Source organism: Phodopus roborovskii, unplaced genomic scaffold, assembly GCF_943737965.1.
Source record: "Phodopus roborovskii unplaced genomic scaffold, PHOROB, whole genome shotgun sequence".
Lineage (NCBI taxonomy): Eukaryota > Metazoa > Chordata > Mammalia > Rodentia > Cricetidae > Phodopus > Phodopus roborovskii.
The window spans coordinates 1459469-1481047 of NW_026126588.1; the positions used below are offsets into that span (position 1 = coordinate 1459469).

Here is a 21579-nt window from a genome sequence, read left to right on the forward strand (position 1 = left end):
CCCGTGGGAAGGTTCTGGCCTGGGCTCAGCTGTCCTGGGGGTAGCTGAGAAGCTGTGGTCTACCTTTGGGTCAATGTATCAAGGCACAGCAGTAGCCCCTGGGGCTTGCCTGGGGCTCTTCTCCTCTCCCTGGTCCATTCCAACCTGTAATGAGGAAGTCATCTCTTGGGCAACTATCCTCCAAGTGCCATCTAATCTGGGCTCCCAGTGATGAACGGGGGTCTTGTTCCCAGAGCTCGTCCATCCCTGGAAACTAAGTTTGAGACCGGGGCTTCTTAGAGAAGAAAAAGAAATGACCACAGACTTGACAACCATTTTGGATTTGCCAGAACGAAGCCCTTATCTCTATTAGGCCTCCCTGTTGTGCCTATCTAGACCCCTGCCAGGAAAGACTGCACGAGAAGATAGAACTCACTGAGCCAGAATTTAAAAATAATTATATTAATAATAAATATGTTAAGTTACATTTAAAACAATAAATAGAAAAATAAACTGATAAATAAAATCAACAGGTACAAAATGTTTCAAAACTCCAACCCAAAAAAAAAAGAAAGAAAAGAAACACACACACAGACAGACAGACAGCTGACAGACGAGACAAATAGACATTAGGGAAGGGTGCAAAATGCAACCTTGGGAACCCTTCACAGTTTACACCATGGCTCCTTCCTCTCCAGCTCACCCTCTCCTCTCCCCAGCTTAGGGGACCAGACACTCAGCAGCTGACGTCTTTGCGGACGCCAGCAATGCAGGGAAATGTCTGGTCCACCCCAGTGTCTTCTGCAAAGCATCTGTGAGTCCTGGGTTGGTGGGTGAGATGGAGGTCTCCCTGCAGGAGGCAGAGGCAGGCGGGGACCAGCTCTACAGAGGCAGGTCAGTGCTGTTGTGTCGAGTCTTCCTGACAGTGCCATCATCTCGGGGCAGAGCCCTCTGCAGGTTGGACATGGCCACGGTCTTCTTGAGGTCAATCACGGCATAGGAGTCTGAGCTTCTAACAGGGTGTGGGATGGGCCCAGGAGCTCCGGATACCGAGGGGTTCGGGGACCCCTTGGGACGGTCTGTGCCCCAGCCCTTGAGCTCCACCTGGATGTAGTTGAGCTGCCTTGAGGGCTCAGGGCCTGGCCGGCGGAAATCGAAGTTGAAGACCCTTGGGGAGCCTCGGCGGCGGGTCAGTGGGACAGGGAAGCTGCTGTGGCTACGGGCAGAGGCCCGGGTGCTGGTGGGTTTCTGTAGTGGCGTTTCATCCTCCTCACCATCAGGGAAGCCATTTGAGGATGGTGTAAGCCCATCCCTGGAGTCCCCATCATCTCCGGCCTCCCCACCCAGCTGCTGGACTTGGCTCTCCCACACAGGGGGAAGTGGGGGTAGGTTCTCATAGTGCAGCAGGGCAGCCCGACGGTGAGCCAGGCCACTCCACCCTGGCTCCTCTGGGCTCAGTCTCCAGCCAGACCCTTGCCGGAGGCTCCCCTGACTGACATTCTCGTAGGTGCATTTGGGCTGGGCTGGGCACTCAGAAGGGCCCTCGTTGTTGTTGTGATGGGGAGGGTCACGCATGCTGGGGCAGAGGGTCTGGCACTTCATCACCTGTCGACGAGCAGGGGTTGGGCCCAGCACAAACTTGACCTGCCCAGGCTGCAAGAACACCTGTGCATCCCGCTGGTCGGAAACGGGGGTCTGTGGCGGAAAGGGTGCCCTGCCCTCAGGCAGTGGCTGAAGGCAGTGGCGACCCCTGCGGTGGTCTTCTTCACCAGTTGGTGTATTGACATAGGTGTGGGACTGCAGGGGGAATGTCAAGGGAAGAAAGTGAGTTCAAGGACTCGGAGGAAGGGGAAGGCAGAGGGACAGACCAGCAAAGACAGGAAATGAGCCAGCGTTTCTTCTGCAGCCTCCAAACCTCCCAACATGCTGCCACCCTTCTGGGCGTAAGAAGGGGCCCTACTTAGTTTCTTCCCCTTCCCACCACCTTTCCTGGGCCCCATCCCCACCGAGGGTGTGGCCCACCATATGCGCACCTGCTCATCGGAGCCAATAAGGGTGTGGGTGGACTCTTCCCCGAACGAGGGGTGTAGTAAGCTGCTTGTGGAGGGTCGGCGGGGAGCCAAGAACCGCAGGCTCTCTCCAGGACAGCCAGGGCAGCCATTGGAGAGGCTGGAGACGGTGTAGCCTAGAGGTGGCAGCCAAGGGAATGGGGACCACCTGACCATCATTTGCAATCACATGCACACATTTGTGGGATGCCCTGCAACTCCTCCAACAGCAAGGCAAGACACTCTGAGGCCCCTGTTGTGACTAACCACACTGAAGTGGCAGCCCCTGCCTTCTGAAGCCATCACAGTCTTACTTTAAACACTGGAAGTACACCTGTCATCCCTGGACCATCCCATGACCGCGTCAAGCTTAAGGGGAAACTCCACAACACGGGGCCATTTCTAGCCCTTCTGTTTCTCACAGTTGGGGCCAAGGGACACAGAACATTAAGCAGCTGTGCAATCTGATTCAGTGACCCAAAAGCACAGACTGTGGGAACCTCTACACAGTCATGGTTAGAGACGGCTGCACCAGCAAGCCAGGAGAGGTGCATGCTGTATGTAACCCAGCCCAGTAGACAGACGGAAGCAAAAAGCTCCAGACTGCTGTTTCTATGGCAACCCAACGTCTTCCTGTCTACTCCCCAACCATTAGTCGACCCAAGGCCCAGGACTCTGCAGCTCCAGCTTGAGTCACCCAATTGGCGCTGCCCGGGACTGGCCCATCCTCAGGAATGGTTCTGATGATGGGCAGATGTCCAGGAAAGCTGGCTCAACCCAGCTGTTCCTTACCTGCTGGCTTGACTTGGGCCTCCCAGACTCATGCTCTGAGTGCCTACACTAGGGCTGCGGGGTGGGAGTGTCCTCACCAGTGGGCTGCGAGGGCCCTCGAGGGAGGCCGAGCTCCTGGGGGTGGCTGTCGCGTGTGACGATGGCTGGCTCTTCCGTCACACTGATGCTGTTGCACTGCATGAGATCCTGCAGCAGGTTGAAGATTTCCTCGGCCCGTGCGCACTTGAAAGCAAAGATCCCTGGAGAAGGCAAGGGACTGATAAGGCTCCTCCCACCCCAGACTGGCTAGAGACCATCAACCAGTCCAGAGAAAGTGTCCCTGAACCCCAGTCCCACACTGGTGCCTCTCCTCTGAGTATCCACCCCAGGCGCATTCCAGAATCCCAGGGGCACTGGAGGGGAGGAGCCCAAAGCACCTGGGTCCCCATACTGCCCCCTACTATCATCCCAAGACCAGCACAGCAGCCACATTCCCCAAGGTACAGCTGTCTTCATAGGGATGGGTGCCTTCTGGGGTGAGGGGAAAGCCAGGGAGTTGCCCCATCTTCCTGTACCGACCATTCCCTGCTCCCCAGAAAGAAAGTGTTTCAACTAGCATGTAGCCATCTCTACCCAATAGTCCTCTAAGGACAGCTGGGTCTGGCCTCCTCCTAGACCAGGATATCCAGCCCAAAAGCCAGCCAGAAAGCAAAGGCCCCCCCTCTCTGCGCAGAGATCCCTCACAGAGCATGGGTTCTGGTGCAAAAAGAAAAGATGGGCAGATCTGAAGAGAGACAGGGCAAGGCAGTCCCGTGGCTCCTGAGTGCAGCTGGCCTCTAAACCCTCCAAGTCAACTCTGTCCCCAAAGTGGCAGGACTGGGCTGAGCACCTGGAATTTAATGGCTCTGAAGATGCCAGCCTGGAGCTCTCAACACAGGATCATGGACTCAGGGGAAGCTCTAGGGACACCTTGTATAAACATCCACAGCAAAGTTAGATATTACCAGGTATGGCACTATACACCCATAGTCACCAAGTTCAAGGCTAGCCTGAGCTACTCATTAAAACCCACCTCAAAAAATCAGGGGGAAGGGGGGGACCTGTGGGGAAATGTTTGCCTAGCATGAACAGGCCCTGGGTTTAACTCCAGCACCACACCCACACAGTGATAGATTAATTAAACTGGAATGTGGACAATGGGTATTATATTACCATTATATTGTTATCCATTACCCCTAGTATAGGGTCACTGAAGTTTGTAGAAACAAAATGAGAAAGATGGGGAAGAAAAAAAGGGCTATTCTGACAGAAATGTGACAGGAAGAGTCCTGTCACCAAGAAGAGATGATGACACCCTGCTGGGATCTCAGCACCTGCAGGTGACAGAGAGTTGTCATGAGTTTGGAGACCAGCGAAGACCACATATAATAAGACCATCCCAAAGTGGGTGGGTGGGGGAGAGGAGGAGGAGGGGGGAGGGGGAGAGGGAGGAGGGGGAGGGGTGGGTTGGGGACAGAGAAAGCCTGGTGTCGGGAGAAGCCCTGCACTGGGAACTCAGACAACCCCTCTCAGGTGCCAAGTACAGACCAGCCACGCCAGGAGTGGGACTGCCTGTCACGTCTCTCTGCTCACGCCACGTTTGCCTGTACTGTGAACTACAGGGATGAGAGGCACGGAGGAAAAGGCCGACAGCAATCAACCGGGAGACTCATGGTCTGTTGCTGTCTCCGGAGACACACTGATCGATCGCCTCCACCTCTGCTCACCTGCCGCACAGTTCCAAGGACTCTTGGTGCTGAGCCACATCTGGACCTAACAGGCACGCCCAGACCTCATGCGATAACCCCAACCTCGTGGAACAATGTGCCAGCCCCTGACCTCTGGCTGCTGAGGGCACACGGGCAGGGGGGATCCAGTACACTCCACTGCCCACAGGCAATGGCAGACAGAGGCCGGGCTCTTGAAGGTTAATCTGTTAATCTGTATACGAGAGACCCAAGCTCCTGCTTCCCTAGATCTCCACCCCAAGCCTCTCAGCCCAGAGCAGTCGGTCTTCTCCTGACTTCTCTTCCACTATGTATGGAGCCCAGAGTGCATGACACGGTAGCTCAGGGTTTTTCCTTCTTCTGCAAGGGCAGTCGGACCCCAAAACCATGGCAGCAATAGGAAAAGTGGTTTGTCTTTGCTAGGTAGACTATGACCTAAGAGCAATGGCTACTTCAGGGATTGCGCAACAATGTTCCCATACAGGCTCCCAGCAAGAACGGCAGGGACTCAAGAGTGGAGAGTACTGGTCTGGGTCCACATAACTCTCAAATAACAGGCTGTGGGCCCTGGCTAGGGCCTTTCCCTGCTCTGAGCAACACCACCAAATCTGATGTATGATGGTAGGATGTTAAGGGTCATTCTCCAACTCTATAACAAACTCATGTCCCTGTCCTGGAGGGCAGAGCTGCTACTCACCCTGGCCTGTCTGACAGCGGCGGCCACTCTCAAAGGAGAAGAGGTTGGAGTCATAGCCATAGCGCCGCAGGCAGAGGTAGGGCCAGCGGACAGCTTCCCGCTGGTGCAGGTGCAGTACCAACTCACTCCGCGTCAGCTCCATCACCCCCGAACCAAGCTCCACCCCTTCATCATCCACATTTGTCACCTGCAGGGCGAGTGGACACAGGGTCAGTGGAGAACCCAGGAAGTGTCTGCTAGGGACCCCGAGCCACTGGGAGGCAGTGTTGTGTAGGGCTGGGGCCAGGATGCTGAGCTGTTCTTAGCTGTGCCACAGGTACACTGGTTCCTCTGTCATTTGCAGACAGGAAAGAGGTCGCCCATTGACCTCCAAGGCCAGGTGGTTAGCTGTCCAATGTTCAAGGACTTCCTGAGGCTGAATATTCAAAGGACAGGGATGTCAACGAGGAAGGGATTTAACTGTTAACTCAAAGTCTAAAGACTTGGTGACAGGCCCAAGGCAGAACAAATACAGGCAGCCTCCAACCCCTCAACCGTGCGAATGTGCTGACGGCTCCCTCTCCAGTTGGGAAAGAGAAACACTGGCCCCGACAAACCCCAGTGTGAGGAGAAGGCTCCCTAGGGAGCCAAGGTTCATGAAACACCAATGTAGTATTTCTTAGTGGCTATGTATGCTCTCTTTAAAACACATTATTCTTGGTGGTGAGGGCGGGGGAAGAACAACCAAAAATAAAAGGCAAGGTTCCCCACCAGACTCACACTGCCTCAGAAGCCAAAGAGCAAGCATCAGGCCTTAATGAGTCCACAGCCACAGCCTGTCATTTCCCCTTCCCTAGAGATACTGGTGTCCTAAACTCAACAGGCCACTGAGAACTCGAGGCGGAGAGGCTCTGGGTACCTTGAACTTGGTCGGGTGGTTGTGTGGCACGCTGTCTCTGTCCAAGCAGCTACAGCAGCTCCCCATGGTGTCAGAGCAGCCTTTTAACCCTAGGGAAAGACAAGGATGAGCAGGTCACCGGCAACCCTGCCAAGTGGCTCTGAGCAGAACAGTGTACTGTGAGCACGTCTTCGGGACAAGAGGTTGCATGACACAGACACACCCTGAGGGAATTCCCTCTCCATCCACAGCCAAACATTAATTCCAGTTACAGTGAGTTAGGGGTTCCTGCAGGTGGGGGGTCGGCGGGCTTCTCAGAGGTTAACAGTCCTGGCCTAGACGGGCAGTATGGCTATAACAGGGTGTATGACTGCCTGACATCCTCATCTGGATTCAGCAAACGCAGGGTCACTTGGTACCCCGGCCGCCATCTTGTTCCTTTCTCTTATCCTCATTCTTCACCTAACCCTGCACTCCACTCCACGGAAATCAGCATTTCTGATGCTCTCTTCCAGTAAACCATTGCTACACTGTCTGTGCCCACAAGACACAATGAGCTGGCGGTGGTGGAGCAGCACGCCTTTAATCCCAGCACTTGGGAGGCAGAGGCAGGAGGATCTCTGTGATTCAAGGCCAGCCTGGTCTACAGAGAGAGAGTTCCAGGTCAGCCAGGGCTACACAGGGAAAGGCTGTCTGGAACAAACCCAAGAAACTAAAACAAACAAACAAACAACCCCATACTTAATGACCGAACACTGGACTGACAGAACTCTTGTCTCTGCTCTCCAAGGGCTGCATACTACCAGGTTGGGCTCAAACTAGCATGATTTTTTAAAAATACTGATTAGGTATTTCTTCACTGAGAAAAAATGCTGGGGCTGAGCTCAGTGGAAGATCCTTCATATGAGGTACCAGATTCAATCACCAGCACTCTAGAACTATAACAACTAACAGAATGCTGAGTTTTCTTCCTAAAGGCCAAAGCACAGATAAGAGACCTTAGCTGGCTTTTCCCTTCAGGATATTGGCAATTGGATGACATGTCACAACAGACAGGTTTCTGCCTTAATATGGACAAAAAACCACGTAGACCTCGGTGACCTATAGGAACGAAAAAACACACGGACAGAGACCAAACAGAGGTGTTGTTGTTGTTTTGGTTTTAGTGCTAGAAATCTAATCCAGCGCCTCTCACTAGCTATACAAAGGCCCTGCTGCCGAGCTACTGTCCTAGACTCAGCCAACAGCTTTAAGAGGTTCACTTTTCTGCAAAAAACCATGAGGCTTTGGATTATCCCGGAACTTCTGCTGCTGTGGTAGGACCCTGAACAACCCAGCCACCTGTTCCCTACATTCCTCCCAAGTTAGGAAATCTACAAAACTGACACCTAGCCACAGTTCTTACCTCACCCAGGCCATTGGGGAGCTGACCATGGGAGGGGCATGGGAAAGAACTCCCACTCTACTCCCCCAGTCCTTGATGGGGTGACATGGCGAAGAGCCTGCAGAGACGTCACCTGGATTCCCGTGGGTCACACCTGGGGCTCACCTAGCACAGGAGACAGAGACCACACATTAATGGAAACCTATCCTCAGCCCCAACTCTTCATGAGACAGACCTGTTAGCAGCAGTAAATCCCACCTGGATTTATCTGGTCTAGGTCCTAGTGGGAACTAAGTCCTACCAGAAAGATCGATGAACACAAGATCTCTGGTAAAGGACCACAAACTCTCAGCCCTGGAAGGAGCTCCCTAGGACCAATGGCACTGAACTTCCGTGATGCCCCGCACCAGCTGTGGAGTGCCACCGAGACCATCAGCTGACCTTTCTCAGAAGAACAATATTAACACCATGCAAGCACAGCAGGAGCACCAGCTTGAGACCCCGAAAACGAACATTCCAGAACGTCTTGTTGCTACGACATATCTGGGGGAGTTGCCATTGCCCTCCAGCACCTTGCCCCCACATCTGTCAACCGTGGGAGTTCCAGTTGAAGTAACTCTTGGAAGTAGGTATTAATAAAGCACTTCCCATCCGAAAGCTGGACAGACTTTCCGCTCCTTAGTGTCAGAAAGGCCAGTTACAACAAGAGGCAAAGTTTCAAATTATCTGAGCCCCAGGTAGATAAATCAACAAACCAGGGCTCCGAAAAAACTCTCGAAAGCCCTGCTTCCTGTTCCAGAAAACAGTACTTCCCAGTGCCCCCTCCCCCAGCTCTGCACCTTTGCACAACTTAGGTAAAAGGACCCCACACTCCTGGTCTGGCCAATTCTCTGAAAGGAGAAGGCAGGTTGAAAGAACTGTGTGCAGGCTTAAGGCGGGTACTTGAAAGAGCCATGGGGGCTTAAATGATCAACAGGGTGTTGGGGAGGGATGTGAAGCCAAAAGCCACTGGATGCAAGATGGGGGAGGGGTTGTTCCTTTCCGACACCCCTTTTTCTTTGGGATATCAAACACATTATCGGATAATTCACTGAGTGATTACATTGCGTGGGGTGGGGGAGGCTGTGGTCTGAGGTAGGCAGGATTGGGGACAGGCACTGGATGAAGCCTGAAAATGTACACGAAGCCTTGGGAGAAGACGGGTGAGAACCCTGGATTCGGGCATGGTGCAGAAAGAATGAAAAGGTTGAGGAATTTCAGGACGGTGACTGCGGAAGCCACTGAGGGGAGAAGGAAATGTGTCGGTGGGCATTTCAGGGGGTTGGAAAAGTGAGTGAGGGGGTTCTGCGGGATCCTGGAGACCCGAAGGTGTAACCGGGGAGAGGGGAGAGGGTGGGGTCTGGGGAGCGAGAGGCAGAACTGGTTACAGGTTTTCTAGATACCCAGACGGAATGCGGAGATCGCGGCCGCCCTCCGAGCCTGCATCCCCGCCCCCAGCCCCCGGGTCCGCCGCTAGCCCGCCCGCTTGGGGCTTTCTCGGGCAGGAGCGGAGACTGCGGCGCGGCTCGACACGGCCTCGGTAAAGTCGCCTGGTCCCCGCCCCGCCGCACCCCGACTCACATCGCCCCGCGGCCCGGGCGGCGCCGGGCCCCGCTCCCGGGTCCCGCTGCAGCAGCCGCCACCCGCCCGCCCGCCCGCAGCTAAAGCCTCCCTGCCCCGCCCCGCTCCCGCGGGGTCGGAGGTCACCAGCTGCACCAACGAGACGCTGCGGGCGGGCCGACCCGAGCGGGGGCAACCGGCAGGCAGCCTAGAAGGTCCCTTTGGAGGACTTTGCAGTCGGGGGCAGAGAGCATGCGCAGACGCCAGAGGGCGCTCGGGGCCGGAGCCTGGGAATCCGGAGGGGCGTGGCCTGCCTGGAGAAGGGGCTCGGCGCGGGGCGGGGCGGGGCGGGGCGGGGCGGGGAACGTGGGAAGCAGCAATCTCTCAAGCAGGAGAGCATCGCGAAAGATAGCAGAGCGGATCGGAGACAGAAGCGGGACAGGACTCAGGATCCAGGAGGGGAAGTGGCCAGGGACCACTGGGGACAGAGGGGAGGAGCTGCAGAGGCCCGCGGGGGAGGGCGGGGCTGAAGCCGGGGGCGGGCCGAGAGGCTCCAGACTCTTGGCGGCTTGGCGGTGGTTGGAGCATCGCGTCGCCAAGGCCACGGATGCCCGCGCCCTCTCCTCCCTGAGACCCACGAGCTCGTTCCTCAGTCTGCAGCACCCATTTGGTCCAGGCCACTGGGGGCGTGGCCAGACGACCGGTCTCTCCAGAACGCGCGGGCGCTTGCCCTTGGCCACGCTGAGACCCCTGCGTAGAGTTTGAGTCCCTACTCCTAGACCAGCAGCTAGACAGGAACCCCAAGCGAACTCGGTAAGCCTCCTCCCTGTGGGTGGACCCGCAAAGTCCTAGGAAAACTTTGAGGCTCTGCCGAGAGGCCCCTTAATGAAAACGTACACCCTTCTCCCTTTCCCCCTGGTTCAGGGACACCTTCCCATGTCCACAGTCCCTAGGGCCTCTGAGGATCATCCTTCCAAGAACAGGTGTTGTTTGGGGAGGTCGAACCCTGAGCTTGGTTGCCTCTGTGAGGGAGGAGGTGGGAGCCAGTGTTTGGTCTATTCTTACCTGAAAGGAGATGGGAGGGGACTTATGGGAAGAAACCAGCATGTTAGTAAGATGGGGTCCAGTGGTAGCTGGGGTGACTTAGGTTGCTCTTGAGGTGGGGGATGGGAAGGGTGAAGGATAGAGGTCTGAGTTCTGATTGTTATTTTGTGCCAGACAATTTCATGCAAACTAGAACTAATCAGGAAGAGGGTACAAGTCCCCTTCTGGGGCCCCAGAAACCGCCCCCCCTTGTTTCGCGGAGCTGAAACAGAGCAGCTAAAGGGTGTGGTGGTTCCCACCTCTGAGTGTGGACAGTCCATCCTGGCCACCTTCCACAGGAAACCTGACCTGAGGATTCCGGAAGCAGGTGGGTGTGGAGTCAGGAAGGGTGGCACTGGATATTTGAAGGGGGGTTGGAGGGCACTTGGGAGGTACCCTGATGGTTATAAACGAAAGCTGCAGAACACCCAAAAGCCTAGTGATTTACTGTTGGTCCTCCTGAGCCCAGCTGCTGCTGAGGTAGGCTACCTCCTAAAACTTCTGTAGCCTTCTAGTTTACTCATTGGTCAATAGTTGGCTTTTCAGCTGTAAAAGTTTAGAAGAAACTGCTTCAATGGATGGTAAGAATGGATCGTAGCATGTAAAATTTTTGAATAGTCCCTGACACTGAATGAACATAGTAGTTCACTCTGGCTGCCAGCAGTCTACACAGCCCAGCCCTTGACCCAGGATGCGTGTATGTGAGCCTTGCTCTGTCTGGTTAAGTTCCTCACTCACTACTAGCCTGAGACCCCATCAAAAGCAGTTAGTCCCACCCAAAGAAACTGTGATCCCATTTCAAGGGTGGCTAAGGAGGTACACTGGGACTATCTGTAAAATTGCTGCTTTAAGGCTGGGTATGGTGGTGCATGCCTTGGATCTCTGGCACTTTGGAGGTCCAGGCAGAAGGATCTGGAGTTCAAGGCTAACCTTGGCTCTGTGAGCCCGCCTCAAGCTGCTCTAAAGCCAGGCGGTATAGCTTGGTGGGAGAAGGCATGTCTGGATTGTGAGAGGCTGTGGGTTCAATCAGAGAGAATGAGTGAGCACAAAGTCTTCCTGGACCCTTGAGGTATTTAGATGAGGAAACACTGGGCTACTGATTCGGGGCCTTTGAGGATGCAGGGAAGGGAGAATTGGTACAGGCCAGAGAAGCTCAGGAGGAGTCCCAGTGAGGAGGCCTTCAACCAGGCTCCAAAAGGACATAACCAGAAATGTGCAGCTAGAGGAGTGTTTAGTGAGGGGCCAGGTATTGGGCTGGGGTGCCCTGAGGGACCTCGGGAAGACTGGGGAGGTGAGGGGAAGTGCAGCCTACCCAGAGACTCATGGGAGAGCAAAAATGCTTCCTTTCCCTTCTACTCCACCCATCTTTGTAAGACCCGAGAATTTGAACTTCACCATCTCAGGGGCTAAGAGACCTGACTTTTCCACTTATTAGCTGTTTGACTTTGGGTTTGTATATCAGTGCTCTCTGAGCCACAGCCTGGCCATCTTTAAGATGGGGTCACTACTAAAGTGGCCTGGCTGTAGACAAGACTTTGAGATGATGTTTGCAAAGCACTTTGCATTGCCTGGTTTTCTTTTTTTTTTCAGGAAGACTGTCACCAATGTCAGTTCAGAATCCTGAGTGGTCCTTCCAGCAGGACAGTCCTATCTTTAGGGAGCCAGATCCTCCGGTCAGCTCAGACAGTGACTCAGGCCACCAGCTAGTGGAGGGCTATGAGGGTACCTCTGTGCAGGTAGGAGTCACACTCTGAGGTCACCATGCACTCTTCCTCTGGCCTTCATTCCCGTCCTACCAACCATTTCTCTTTAAAACAAAACCAAATGTTTACTGGCCAGGTGTGGTGGCGCACACCTTTAGTGCCAGCACCCAGGACGCAGACACAGGCAGATCTCTGTGAGTACAAGGCCAGCCTGGTCTACATATTGAGTATCAACTTCCAGGCCACCTAGGGCTACAGAGAGACATCCTGTTTCAAAGCAAAACAAGCCCCCAAACTGTTAAGTATTGATGTGTGCGTGTTGTGTATCACAGCGTGTGTGGAAGTCAGAGGACAAACTGTTGGAGTCAGCTCTATTGTCCACCATGTGGGTCCAGGGAACCAAACTCGGGCTTGGTGTTAAGTGCCTTTACCTGCTAAGCCTCCCCCCTCTCCCCAACTTTGAGGCAAGATCTTGTTAATCCGCCCTGGAACTTTCAGTTCTCCTACATCAAGCTCCTAGTGGGAGAAACTATAGGGATGCACACCCCCTTGGCTTTGTCTGACTCTTTGTAGACCTGTTCTCTTTTCAGGAATCAGGGGCTTGACTTGAAATTCACCCTGTAAACATGTAGTGCCTCTCCTGGGTCTGTCGTAGCTGTCAGAGACTTGGCTCCAGGCAGTGAGTGAATGGGGAGCTTCAGATATAAGGAATGGTGTCGGGGCTCCTTCCAGGCAGACCACAGATCGGGAGCGGATGTACTATCCCGTTTTTCTTTTTTGTTGAGACAGTGTTTCTCTGTGTAGACTAGGCTTGAACTCACAGAAATCCACCTGCCTCTGCCTGACAGCTGGGACTAGAGGCCTGCACCAGCAACATCGGCAGACCTACCATTCTTGCTTAGTGATGGACAGGAAAGATTTCCCTCCAAGTGGCGAGGGATGCCTGGGAGTCGATATAGATAGAAAGGAAGGTGGTTAGGACAAGGGAAGGGAAAGGAGAAACCTAGTCTCTTCTCCTGTCTCTCCTCAGGCTCCTACAGGCTCAAGTTCAGGCCCACCTTGCCTGGATATCAACGAAGCCTCCAACCGGCCTGGGTTTCAGACCCTCCTGCAGCAGCTTCCTCCACAGGACAGTGATGTGGGTCACCCTGCTGGTCCCCCCCTCCCCTCCTTCACTGCCTCTCCACACCTTCTTACTCACTGTGTAGAAAGAGTCTTGGCCTAGAATTCAGGAGGTGTGACTAAAAGGCCTGCTTCTGCCAGTAGCTGGGGGAAGGAATTCCCCTTAGCTTGAGTTTCCACACCTAGTGACAGGTACAGTAACACCTGTTCTGCGCATCACAGTGCTTATAAGGCTCAGGAGCAAATGGGAAAATGGACATGAACGGCATCTGAAATCAAGGATGGGATGCACAAATGTAGAAATATGGTGGTTAGTGTTTATTGAGGCCCCACCATGTGCGGCCTGAAGGCTTACAATTCTCTAGGGAGAAAACAGGTGAAAGCGATGTTGACAACTAGAGCCATGCTGTGTGGCGACGGTACTAACGGCTGTGCAGCCCTGACCTGAGTGACGGCAGGTCCGTGGCAGCAGAGAGCCTAAGCACTTTCGCGTTCTCTTCCCTCCTTCTCAAGCACGTGCTTTCTCTCGCTTCTCCTCTCCCCGACCCAGCATCTAAGCCGCAGACCAACCCTATCGGTGGTCTAGCCTGAGGTCTGGGTGGGTGGGGCTTGTTTCTGCAGGAGCGCTACTGTCTGGCCCTAGGGGAGGAAGAGCTGGCCCAGCTGCGACTCTTCTGTGCCCAGCGCAAGCGGGAATCTCTGGGACAGGGCGTGGCCCGCCTGCTACCTCCCAAGCTTGAAGGGCACACCTGTGAGAAGGTAGGGGTTCGCCTCTCCCTTCTCCATCCCTGAGCCTTCCCCTTCCTCCACCCTCCGCTCTTCCACTTCTGCGGAAAGGGTTTTGGGGAGTTTAGTGGGGAAATGTTTTCAGGATCAGCGATTTGGTCAGTTTTGGGGAGGAGGGGAACCAGGTCTGAGGAGCTGGCCTGTGCGGAGGAGGTGGGCCTGCGGCGCAATGCGAGCAGTCAGACTGGGGCTGTGGTTTAAGAGCCGTGAGGTAAGCTAAGCAGGCACAGGTTCTCACCAGCCCAGTGCCCCTGCTTTGCCAGTGCAAGAAGCTGCTGAATCCAGGAGAGTATGGAGTGTTTGCGGCCAGGGCTGGTGAGCGGTGCTGCTGGCACAGACCCTGTTTTGCTTGCCAGGCCTGTGGTCAGGCCCTGATAAACCTCATCTATTTTTACCACGATGGGCATCTCTACTGTGGCCGCCATCACGCAGAGCTGTTGCGACCTCGATGTCCAGCTTGTGACCAGGTAGAGCACCAAGGGGAGACGCTAGGGGGATTCTTCCTCAGGGCCAGCAAGGTAGTACAGGAACACCTTCCCAGGCTATAGGCTCTTGTAGTAGAAGTGGGGAAGAGGGTAGAGAGAACTAGCAAGCAGCCAGGGCCATTCCGTTGCCTGTGTCCTTTCTTGAGCTCTGGCCACGTGGGACCTGCTGCCTTTATCTGCTCTTCTCCAGTGCAAGCAGAGATCTTAAATTAGTTTGGACTCTGAACGTTTCTGGATTCTTGAATATTTACCGCATCACTATGCCAGATGCTCTGTGCTCATCTTGACCATGCTAGAAAGACCCTGACATCAACGTGAAAGCCAGTACTGGCAGCCTTGGGATGGGAGTCAGGGAAGCTCTGGGGTCCAACTTCTATCTGTGCTACTGGCTACGTGGAGGGAGGACCTGGCCCAAACCAGTCACCCTCCCTGAATCCAAGAGTGACAAAGTACTCCAAATCCGAATGCCTGTGGGCACCTTTTTCTAGCGTTAATGGGTATAAGGCATGGGTACTGGATGGATGAACGAACGAATGAATGAGTGAGCGAATGAATGACTCAATCGTTTTCCTCATCCTCTCTCAGCTGATCTTCTCCCAGCATTGCACTGAGGCCGAGGGACGGCGCTGGCACAAGAACCACTTCTGCTGCCAAGACTGCGCCGGGCCTCTGAGTGCAGGTCGTTATGCCCTGCCCGGGGGCAGCCCCTGCTGCCCCAGCTGCTTCGTGAGCCGCTACCAGAGCGCAGACTCTGACTCACAAGGGGCACTGGAAGGGCAAGCGCCCCTTGGTAAAGGAGGGGACAGTGCAGATCAAAGGGGGGAGGGGGCGGCGGCTTAGGCTGAACGTAGCAGGGGGCAGTCTCCCGGGCCTGAACCCCTCGCCCCCATCCCCATGCTGTCCTACCCGCTCCAGCAGCGCCCCGTCCTTCCACCGCAACCCCCAGATGCGAGCATCGGGGCCCGCAGCTCTCACCGCGCTTCCCTGGCCTGCGCGCTCCGAAAGCCTCCTGAACCCACCCGGCGGGGCTGCGGCGCCAGTCTCGCTCCCGGGCGGGGTGGTGGTGGGGGACGCGGTCGCCCACTGGTGGACGGCGGCGGGGGCCCCTGGGGTAGACTGGCGGCAGCGGCGGCGCGCACGGCACAGCCTGGGGCGGGGCGGGAGGCTGCACGCAACCCTGGCCCGCCTCTTGCACAGGGATTTGGGGGCTGACACGGGCATTTCTAACCGGTCTGGAACAGGGGAAACAGGACCCGATCCAAGCGTCGGCTGGAACCGTGCCTCCTCGGATGACAAGATCATCTTCCGAGCTGCGATCTCCTCTACAGTCGCCAGCCCAACCCTGGAAACCCCGAGTCCGGCGTCCAAAGGGCTGGATCAAGACCGCCCACAGACGCCCGGAAACCCCAAAGAGGACAGCCCCTGCCCCACCTGCTCCTCTTCCTCCGAGTCGGAACCCGAAGGGTTTTTCTTCGGCCAGCGCCTTCCAGGCCCCTGGAAGACCCCCGAAAACCTCCAGGCAGATGGCAGAGACATCTCCAGGAAGCACTGCATCATTTGTTAGTAGCGCTGCCCGGAGATCAAGGTAGTGAGATGGGGGACTGGAGAAGCGGGATAACAAGACTGCTATGCGTAAAAGGCCGGAGACTGGAGGCAGTCAGGCACGCGGGGCAGTCCCATCCACACTGCGCCCTCGCTAGCCTGAAGAAAACTTTCTTGGGGACACAGCACTGCCCAGAGCTTCCTAGGTGAGCTAGCCTCTATCCCCCGGGATGGGCCAGCTCCAGAGTCAGCACTTTGCTAGAACTAACGGTGCTGCGGTGACACGCTCCAGGCACCAGGTGGGGCAGCGAGCAGGGGCTCCACCTCCGGCCGGGGTTGCAAGCTCTGAACTCGTGGATGCAGTCGGGGGCGGGACTTCTCGCCTCTCACCACCGGCGGGCGGAAGTGCGGAGTCGGAAATTGCGCGATCGGCCCGCGCCGATTCTGCGCCGCACGGAGCCAGTGCGGAGGTGCTTGTTACTGCGATGGCTTCTAGTGGGGTGACGGTGAGCGCCTCCGGCTCGGCCAGTGAGGCCCCCCAGGTCCCAGACAACGTGGGAGACTGGCTCCGTGGTGTCTACCGCTTCGCGACCGATAGGAACGACTTCCGGAGGTAAGCAAGGCTGGACCCTCTGGCCTTAGCAAACTTGTATTTCTTCCTGGCGAGTCTGGCATTCCCGGGGATTTTACCTCATTGACAGCAATGTGGTTTCGTAGTGACTTTTTGTGTTAAGGTCGTAGGCTCAAAAATGTCCTGATGGCAAAAGACATCTGTCACGTGGCTCTCAATGTATATAGAAGGTCGCCCTGGCTCAGCGGGTGAAAGCGCTGGACGCCTAGCCTGAGGACATGAATTCGATCCCTTGGACTTACTCGGACTACCACACCTGCATGTGTGAACACGCACGGTCGCACACGTACACACAAATTAATGTAATTGTTTTAAGAAGTCGCCCAGACCTAGAAGGCAGGGAAGAGGTGCCAACACCTTAGCTCTGAAGAGTGCTAAGGTGGCTCTTGCTTGTGTTAGGAATAGATGTAAACTTCAAATTGTCACGTGCATATTAGGCGACGTACTACTGCATCATTTGTTCACCAACACCTCTAGAAGGCGGTGCTGAGGGGAGACTTCCCATGGTATGACATTAGCTTCATGACTCAGTGACTTCAGGGTTAATGAAATATATTCTCTACTCAGGAACTTGATCCTCAATTTGGGACTCTTTGCTGCGGGAGTTTGGCTGGCCAGGAATTTGAGTGACATTGATTTGATGGCACCTCAGCCAGGGGTGTAGCCAAGTAAGCACTTAACTGTTTGCCTGCTTCAGAAGTCTTGAAAGATGACATCAGCAATAGTTCTGTCTGCTATGCTCAGGGAGGAGGGAGACTTGGGTAAATCCTCACCCTTGGGTTTCTAGATGAAAGCAGTGTGTGTGTGTGTGTGTGTGTGTTTTAACTAAATGCCTTCTTTTTTTTTTTTTAAGATTTATTTATTATGAATATAACATTCTGCCTCCATGTATGTCTGACCACCAGAAGACAGCACCAGATCTCATTATAGATGGTTGTGAGCCATCATGTGGTTGCTGGGAATTGGAAGAGCAGCCAGTGCTCTTAACCTTTGAGCCATCTCTCCAGCCCCAAAATTATTGCTTTTTTGTTTTGTTTTGTTTGTTTTTTCAAGACAGGGTTTCTCTGTAGCTTTGGAGGCTGTCCTGGAACTAGCTCTGTAGACCAGGCTGGCCTTGAACTCACAGAGATCCACCTGCGTCTGCCTCCCCAGTGCTGGGATTCAAGGTGTGTGCCACCAATGCCCGTGTGTGTATTCCTAATACCATCTGTTATCTGGTTGCAGATAATGGAAATCCTGTGTACTCAAACTTCCCAAAGACGGCCTACTGCCTGTGACCAAGAGTTACTGCCCATGGCAGCTGAAGTGGATTTCCTCTCCTTGACTGAACCCTCCACTCTGGCCAGTTCTGTGTGTAGTAGTTCCCAGGTTTCTGCAGAAGGTGATCTTTGCCCGTGTCCTGGGCAGAGTAATGGTTCTTGAAAAATATTTCAAATAAAGCCTGCACACAAAGACAGACGTTTTATTCTTTTAATAAGAAACTTCTTTCAAAACCAAGGTGTAAAAAGGTCAGTTTACAAAAAATTAAAACACATGATCTGTATTTCACAATCAAGAGACAGGAACGAGCCCCAAACATGGATTGTAATGGAGATGTTTTGCCTCATTTTAAGAGAGAGAGAGAAAAAAAAGAAAAAAGAAAAAAAAAAAAAAAAAGAAAGAAACTGAAACCACTTACTCCACAGGGATGCAGACATGCCACAAAGCTGGTTCTTGAGGACTTTCTTCTATTGAGCAGTCCTGGGGGAGGAAGCCATTTGGTGGTGTTTGGCATTTTGGTTCACCAGGTGTTGTTGGAGTGAGATTTGGTGGCAGAAGAGGGCACTGATGTGTGGGCAGAGGCAAACTCATTAGTGGGCATGAGGAAGCAGCTTCCTCCCCCATGATTCATGCTGGTGCCACTGTCTGGTCTTCTTGGGAGCGAATGAACCGAGAAGGGAAGGCTCCTATGGTCATGGGACAAGGTGGCTAGAGATAGCCTCTCCATAGTTTCATTTAGTCAGTTTACTGGGCATTTTTAAACTGCTTTCATGTGGCAGGCCCCTTGGAACTGGGATTACAGGGTTACAGCTGCACGACTGACAGGTGTTACCTCTAGTCTCTTTTCCTAGATCTGCTGGATCTGGGCCTATGAGCATAGCTCACTGCAGAACACTCATGAATTTGACCTCCAAACACCCACTGAAAGAAAGGGTGTGGGGGAAGGCAACTGAAAAAGTTTTGCTTGTGTTTTTGAAATACAGTATCTGTAGCTCAGGCTGGTCTCAAACTTAAGTACATAGTTGAAGAAGACGGCCTTGAACTCCTTATTCTGCCTCCACAAACCAATTGTTAGGATTTTATGTGGTGCTGGGATCAAACTCTGAGCCTTAGGCGTGCCAGGCAAGCACTCTCAGCTACATGTCTAGCCATATAAAGGGTGGGGATTACCATTTCCTTGTGAATGTTTATCAGGTAGAACCTGTGTGATAATGGCTAGGTGAAACTGAGTAAATTTAGGCCTAGATTGGTTTAACATGAATTAAGATCCTAGAATCTATTCTGAGTAACATCTGAAGTTTATTTTAGAGACCATCAAGAGACCTGGGCCTCAAGGCACACACTGAATCCCAGAGGCATGTGGATCTCTGAGGCCAGCCTCGTCTACATAGTGAGTTCCACGCTAGCCAGGGCTACACAGTGAGATCGTGTCTTTAAAAAAAGGGGCGTTGGGGAGCAGGATCATGAATATGAATACAGGGATACGGCTTGGGTTTGAAGCCATTACTTGAAGGCCCGAAAGGGTATCTAGGAAGTTGCTTTCTAAGCTGTATGCAGGACCCCCACATGTCCCTGGCTAAGTAAGGAAATTACAGCTTGAGGGTTTTTTTTTTTTTTTTTTTTTTTTTTTAAGGACTGAAACTTTCAAGTGTGCTGTATGATCCTATTTATTTAAAATTTCTGTTGATAAAGAATCTAGAGAGAATTAAGATATGATAGCTTTCAAAAGTATAACTGAAATGAAATTTCATTCCAAATTTAAGGATATAATTTCAAGTAACTTTACTGTTGTTTTTTGAAGCCATAATGCTAGCTTGGCAGATTTATTTAAATGGGTTTAGTAGGGCTAGATAGAACCCAGGGTCTCAAGCATGCTAGCTAGGTGCTCAAGCAGTGAGCTACTCTGCCAGCAGCTGGTTCTATTTAAATGAAACATGCCAGCATAAGTATGGAGAGTTAACAAAAGTGACTACTTGCCCCATAGCTACTAAGCCAGGGTGTGTGGGTTGACAAGCATGTAGTGGTTAAAGTGACAGCCCTGGATTGAGAGCAGACAGGAATGTGGAAGACACAAGGCTCACGGTCCTGATGAGTTGCTTTAGCACTGACAAAAAGAAACCCACACTTAGCTGGTAAAAAACCAAGTGGTCCTGGAAAATTTCACCCTGAAGATACAACTCTTCACCTAACTAGTTCAGGAACTAGGCTGAGGGACCTGGTTACTGAGTGCGCTGTGAATGGGGAGTCTCACAAGCTCAGCAGAAACCTTAGGTTGGAGTGATAGAACCGCCTTCGAAGAGCCCTGACAATAGACTGAGTCTTGCCATCTCCCACAGCCACTTAGCACCATCCCGGTTCATCTGCCCAGAATGTCTTGAGGGTGGCAGTGACAGGGACATCATTTTGTATCACCCACTCTGCATATTACAGTGTACTGGTCTGTCTTACAATCTAAAGGCTCTCATGTGGGGAATTGTTTCCTACACTGCTTCCTGATGGCTTGTGCAGGGCTCCAGAATTGATGAAGATTCCACTGCCATTGATTGCCTAGCTTTAGTCATGGTTTTCAAAAAGGCTTTTCTGATCAGTTGGCTCTCCCATCTAGCTAGAAACCCTTCTACACATAAGCTGCAACCGCAGATAGGGATGTGGTACACATTCAGGAAAAGGGTCACCTTCCAGAAAAGGCCAGCCTTACTGTTTGGTATATACAAGAGGCAATGGACAACAATGGTGTGTGTTGGCTGTCTTGAAAGACAAGTCATCTGATGGTTGGTTACAATACAAACAGTGATGGACATTGGAACTCTAGAACCCACTGCTGGTAAGAACAATTTGCATTCATACACAAGAGATAAGAATGTTCTATAAAATTTGATAGCACATATCCTTTGAACACTACAGATCCATGTGCCACTTGGCATAACAAAAAGGAACCCTTTCCCTTTCAATCTCATGCAAACCGTAATTAAGTACAAGGCACCAAATTTTATGAATTGTATAAAATTAGTTCACAAAGCTGTATCAGTAAAACAAATCCCAGATCTCCCTTGCTCCCCCACCCCACCCCAAGTCTTCACTGTGCACCGCTGTCCACCTCAGCTTACTCTGGGGCACTGGCGGCCGGTCCACCTCATGGGTTCTTCCCCTGAATGTGGGTGGAGCTGAAGGCATCGGCAGAGCAGGGGACTCACACAATCATGGACTCTAGAAGCCTTGCCATTGTGAACAAAAATAAACTCTGCTATTGAGTCCATAGGACACATGAACACTTCTACAGTTTCCAATTTTATTCATGGCATTTTTAGAGACATCTAGTTCTTTACCATGTGGCACCGCCCTTCCATTTTAGCCAGAGGGGCTGGTTAAAGCTGGCAAGAGCTCTGCCTACCATTTGATAAGAGCTGCAGTTCCTGGCTGCCAAGGGTATCCCTGCTACTTTTACACTAGCATGGGTGCTGCTCTTAACCACAAGCATGAGGATCAGGCTAGACTGAGGTAAGAAATCGTTTTTTTGAGGGCTGGGGTGTATTCATCTTGGCTGGCTACAGTGGTAAGTAAACACACCAGCCAATTATAAAGGGCTCACAGAGAGAGATTGCAGCTGGGAGAGCAGCACCTGGCGTCTGACCTGGCCTGCCTGCTCTTCTCTTTAGAATGTGATGTAACTGACACAGCCCTGCTTTGGCTGTGCAGACACCAGAGGCAGAGGACAACACAGCACACGGCGCTTCTGCGACAGACATCTCCTTAAGCACCAACTCCCTCCCTCACGCTGCTGCTGCTGGTGCCTGAGGTGTCTGTGGTGCAGGGGCGCCTTCACGAGGGGGGCTCAGTGGAGACAGC

The 21579-nt window shown here is 53.1% G+C and overlaps 3 protein-coding genes across 3 annotated transcripts; 2 read left to right on the forward strand and 1 right to left on the reverse strand.

Moving 5' to 3' along the window:
• Window positions 1–420: 420 nt before the first annotated feature.
• Frs3 (fibroblast growth factor receptor substrate 3) lies at window positions 421–9216 on the reverse strand. Its single transcript, XM_051204624.1, has 7 exons — window positions 9143–9216; window positions 7544–7687; window positions 6160–6248; window positions 5262–5448; window positions 2897–3058; window positions 2013–2164; window positions 421–1776 (listed from the first exon to the last, which is right to left on the reverse strand). Exons 3-7 carry the CDS (start codon window positions 6223–6225, stop codon window positions 862–864), a joined length of 1482 nt encoding a protein of 493 aa, XP_051060581.1. The 5' UTR covers window positions 6226–6248; window positions 7544–7687; window positions 9143–9216; the 3' UTR covers window positions 421–861.
• Window positions 9217–10456: 1240 nt separating this feature from the next.
• On the forward strand, window positions 10457–15947 carry Prickle4 (prickle planar cell polarity protein 4). The gene is made up of 7 exons (XM_051204626.1): window positions 10457–10532; window positions 11795–11940; window positions 12938–13045; window positions 13651–13788; window positions 14079–14282; window positions 14886–15090; window positions 15542–15947. Exons 2-7 carry the CDS (start codon window positions 11809–11811, stop codon window positions 15862–15864), a joined length of 1110 nt encoding a protein of 369 aa, XP_051060583.1. The 5' UTR covers window positions 10457–10532; window positions 11795–11808; the 3' UTR covers window positions 15865–15947.
• Window positions 15948–16010: 63 nt separating this feature from the next.
• Window positions 16011–17927, forward strand: Tomm6 (translocase of outer mitochondrial membrane 6). Its single transcript, XM_051204636.1, has 3 exons — window positions 16011–16455; window positions 17041–17141; window positions 17698–17927. Exons 1-2 carry the CDS (start codon window positions 16073–16075, stop codon window positions 17135–17137), a joined length of 480 nt encoding a protein of 159 aa, XP_051060593.1. The 5' UTR covers window positions 16011–16072; the 3' UTR covers window positions 17138–17141; window positions 17698–17927.
• Window positions 17928–21579: the final 3652 nt, after the last annotated feature.